Source organism: Eucyclogobius newberryi, unplaced genomic scaffold, assembly GCF_026437365.1.
Source record: "Eucyclogobius newberryi isolate DKJ021-1_F unplaced genomic scaffold, fEucNew1.0.hap1 SCAF_9, whole genome shotgun sequence".
In the NCBI taxonomy this organism is placed as follows: Eukaryota; Metazoa; Chordata; class Actinopteri; order Gobiiformes; family Gobiidae; genus Eucyclogobius; species Eucyclogobius newberryi.
The window spans coordinates 32,558,441-32,562,333 of record NW_027316532.1 but is presented as its reverse complement, the minus strand read 5'-3'; the positions used below and the strand labels follow the sequence as shown (position 1 = coordinate 32,562,333).

The window sequence follows — 3,893 nt, the reverse complement described above, 5'->3', positions numbered from 1 at the left end:
ACGCGTCTCTCCCGCTCAAAGTTGTGGGTGGTCTTCAAGTGACAGCGGCGCAGAGGGCCCGGTCTATAACATGTCAGTGCAATCAGCATCAGCCATTTGGATATCAAATTAAAGGATTAGTGTGTGTGTGTGTGTGTGTGTGTGTGTGTTGTGCCGTTTGTGGTGTAAAGTTTAAAGTTTGTATTCTTTTTTTAAGCCATGGCGGTGCATAAGACCTTGCCAAATTCCAAACGTGCACCGAAGCAGAGCATGCGTACAATTATAATATATTTTATTAGTTTACGTTCCTGTAGTCTCTTAAATGGGTGTCTAACCACCTCTGCAAACGCTCCATGTGGATTTTAATGGGGTGATGCTGTGCGTAACAACTCCCAGTGCCGAATAAACTTCAATAGTCTGTTAAGTTGTTGTTTTTTTTGTTTTTTTTTTGCCTCGTTCTCTCCGCAAATTACACAGTTTGTAGAATATCAATTAACACCGCTGAGCAGAAAATTATACTTTTGTATCACCGGCACGGGGATAAATGAGTTTAGACAATGAAGCTGTAGGTTTTAGTTTCAACGAGTGCGACTGAACCCTCCCACCCTTCATCCCTAATAATCATCCGTCAAAACACCCACAAACAAGTTGAACCGTTTGTGCAGAGATCTGGTAAATAAAAGAGGCTTTTACGCGGCCTTCTGTTGGGAGACATGTGGTCCAACAACTCTGAAAAAGACCAATAGGCCAGGATTTCTGAAGGCAGGCGAGTCCCACTGATTCTCTTTCTGAGACAGCACAGATGACATGAAAGCACAGCCCCAAAACACGGGCCTTTTGATAAGATTGCTTTTCAGACTTTTAAATGTGTGTGGCAGAGCTCACAGACCGCTTACTGCGCCCACATTCACTACACTCGACCAGGGGTCCGAACTGACAACATCAACACACGAGCAGAAAGCCGCATTATGGCAGATTAGGCGCTGGATGAAAAATGCTGCTACAAATTAGCAACGAAAGCCCCCAAAAGACCGCGCCAGATCCTTGTGCACTTTCAATTACGGACCTCCGAGGCCTTGCTTGTACCCCATTCATTTGGGCCCTTTGTAACTTACAGAAAACGCTTCTTTACAAGAGCCACACAAGAGGAAAGCCTGCCCAATGTTGCGTGATATTCATCGCCTTTTTAACACAATTTCTAAATAGAAAATTACTTTAATTTGTCTCTTAGAAAATAGAATTCCAAAAATATAAAATATTTCTTGTTGCAAAAAATAAAACAATATAAGCATGTTTTGGTTCAACAAACATTTATTATTTTTGTCATACAACAAAAGGACCTCTAAACATTTAGATGTCTCTGTCTATTGGCTGCACATGACTGTCACAGATTAACTCGTGAATAGAAACAAACAACAATTCAAAAGTTGAGAAAAAGAGAGGTACCACGTATTTCACCAAACTTAAGGTCTTCCATACCTGTCCTTAGAGACATGGCACTATGTCACAAACCTATCAACTGGAAAGAGGGAGATTATAGTAGGATATGCGCAGAATCCCTTTATTTCCTTGTGTGCTTTTCAATAATAAACCTGAGTTTGTCGTCTTTTTATGCCAACAATAGCAGTGCCATTTTCTCCTAACACACATGAAGGAAAGAACAGAACTCACCACATCATTATTTTCGTGTGTGTTTAAAAATGCCGGCTTTAAATAATAGGATATGTTAACTATCCTTTAAAACAAATGCCAAAGACCAAAAGCGAAGAGGACATTATTGTCCTCATCTTTCTTCTTTCCATTATACACATATTTACAACCATAAATAATCTCTCCAAATATTGAAACTGTTGGAGAAGAAAAAAAAAGTCTTCAGAGTGCTTGTCCTACCTTCACGCGATGCATCTTGCTCTGGGCTATTAAGTGTTTTAAAAAGGGCAAGTGTTGGGGCTTTTGCTAGTAAATGTCTGAGTCTGTGTTCCTGGTGAGACACTGTCCTGCGTTAGGTTCAAATGTCCAGAGGCTGAGGACAGAGTTGGCGTTAACATGGCCAGGATGTGCGCCTGGCCGCCCGGCTGCGCGCTGTACGCGGAACCGCTTGAGTTCGTCGCGCCGATGATATTGTCTATTGAGAAGGAAGGCCGGCTCGGGGGGCTGCTGTCCGTCTTAAGAGGGGGCAAAGAGGGGCTTAACTGTTGATAGAAGGGTTTAGCGCTTAAAAGAGACGGCAGAGGATGCGGCGCGGGGAACAGGGAGGCTGAGGGCAAGGTGCACGGGGACGTGCCAGGGAAAGGGAACGAAGCGCTCGTGTGATGCGAGTGGTAAGGGTTGTGGTGGAAGTTTTGTAGCTGGAGTCCGTAGTTGTATCCATAGGGGCCGTATCCAAAACCAGGCAGATACCCACCCGCGTCTCTGAGGATCTCATTGGTTTGGTGCCTCTTGAAGCGTTTTCTTCTGCGCAAGAAGCTCCCATTGTCGAACATGTCGGCCGAGTCTGGGTCAAGGGTCCAGTAGTTGCCTTTCCCGGGGTTTCCAGGTTCCCTCGGGATCTTTACGAAACAGTCGTTCAGGGAGAGATTGTGGCGGATGGAGTTCTGCCACGCGGGGAACTTCTCCCTGTAGTACGGGAACCTGTTGCTGATGAACTCGCAGATCTCGCTCAGAGTCAGCCTCTTCTTGGGACTCTGCAGGATGGCCATAGTTATGAGTGCTATGTAGGAGTACGGCGGCTTCACCAGTGCGTTCTTTCTGAGTTTATTGTCACCTACGCCAGAGCCTGCACCCGCGCTGGAGCCCATCTGATCCGGGGGACACTCCGAGCCGCTATGTCCAGGGGAGGGAACGCCATCCGCCGCGTTGTGTGAGAAGTTGTCGTCCGAGTCGTTGTCCAAGTTGAAGTCGTGGTGAAGGTACTTCCCGTCCTTCCCGGATAAATCACCCCCGACCACATCGATGTCCACATCCTCGGACAAAGCAGAGCTGTCGGACATATCCGTTCCTAGAGTCATCCTTTGCAACGATCCTCTGGCCCAGACTTCCTCCTGCTCTGCTCAGGGACGAGCTGCAACTGAGACTGGACCTCCCCCTTTGCTTCTTTAGACCACCTTCAGCTGGACTGGCACATGGCACAGACGGAATGAATGAAAATGGCTCTTTCTTACTTGCGTTTGGACTGAAGCTCTGAGTTGCACAATATTTAACTGTAATGGCTCTGGATTTTCGGTGTGGCTCAGCCGGGCTCTCACTGGTTCTGTCTCGGTCTCCTCCGTAGGGTCTTAACGCACGTGATTGGGTATTCAGCCGCGCTGTCACACTGTCCACTTTAGCCCATCAAAGGTATTTATAGGAGCAGACAGGTCACGTGGTCCCAGAGTCCCTGTCACCAGAAGCAATTTCTTCTCTAATAAAATTATAACACTTTTTTATATTTATAATAATTCATTTATTTAGGCCTAATTTTGTGTTATGTAATGTTACGGCATCCTTTATTTTAAAAACATAAAAAACATAACTACAACAACAAAAGGCTAATTGTTATCAGCCTATTGTTGTTATTATTTTTGTTCTTCTTACTATTTTTCATTTATTTATTATTTCAATTTGAATTAGATTTGAATGTCAATAAATAAAAGCTATTCAAATGAGGAACAAAAAACAAACACAAGATTGAATACGCTATCCAAAAACTTTTAAACAGTTGAATGAAGTTTTAGGTTTTAGTTTACGTTGAATTATAACATTTTCAACTCCTTGGCCTCACGAGGCTCTGCGGTCTACACGACCAGGCCTATGATGGATTGATGATCAAATAAAACACAACAAGATGTACATATATTTTTTGTATACATTTTTATTAACCTTTATTTAACCAGATAGACAGAGATCAAGACCTCTTTTTCGAGGGTGACCGAGGG

General features: G+C 44.2%; 1 protein-coding gene across 1 annotated transcript; it reads right to left on the bottom strand.

Annotated features, from left to right (window-relative positions):
• Positions 1-1,272: 1,272 nt before the first annotated feature.
• On the bottom strand, positions 1,273-3,202 carry foxd2 (forkhead box D2). Its single transcript, XM_072439102.1, has one exon. It carries the CDS (start codon positions 2,985-2,987, stop codon positions 1,908-1,910), a length of 1,080 nt encoding a protein of 359 aa, XP_072295203.1. The 5' UTR covers positions 2,988-3,202; the 3' UTR covers positions 1,273-1,907.
• Positions 3,203-3,893: the final 691 nt, after the last annotated feature.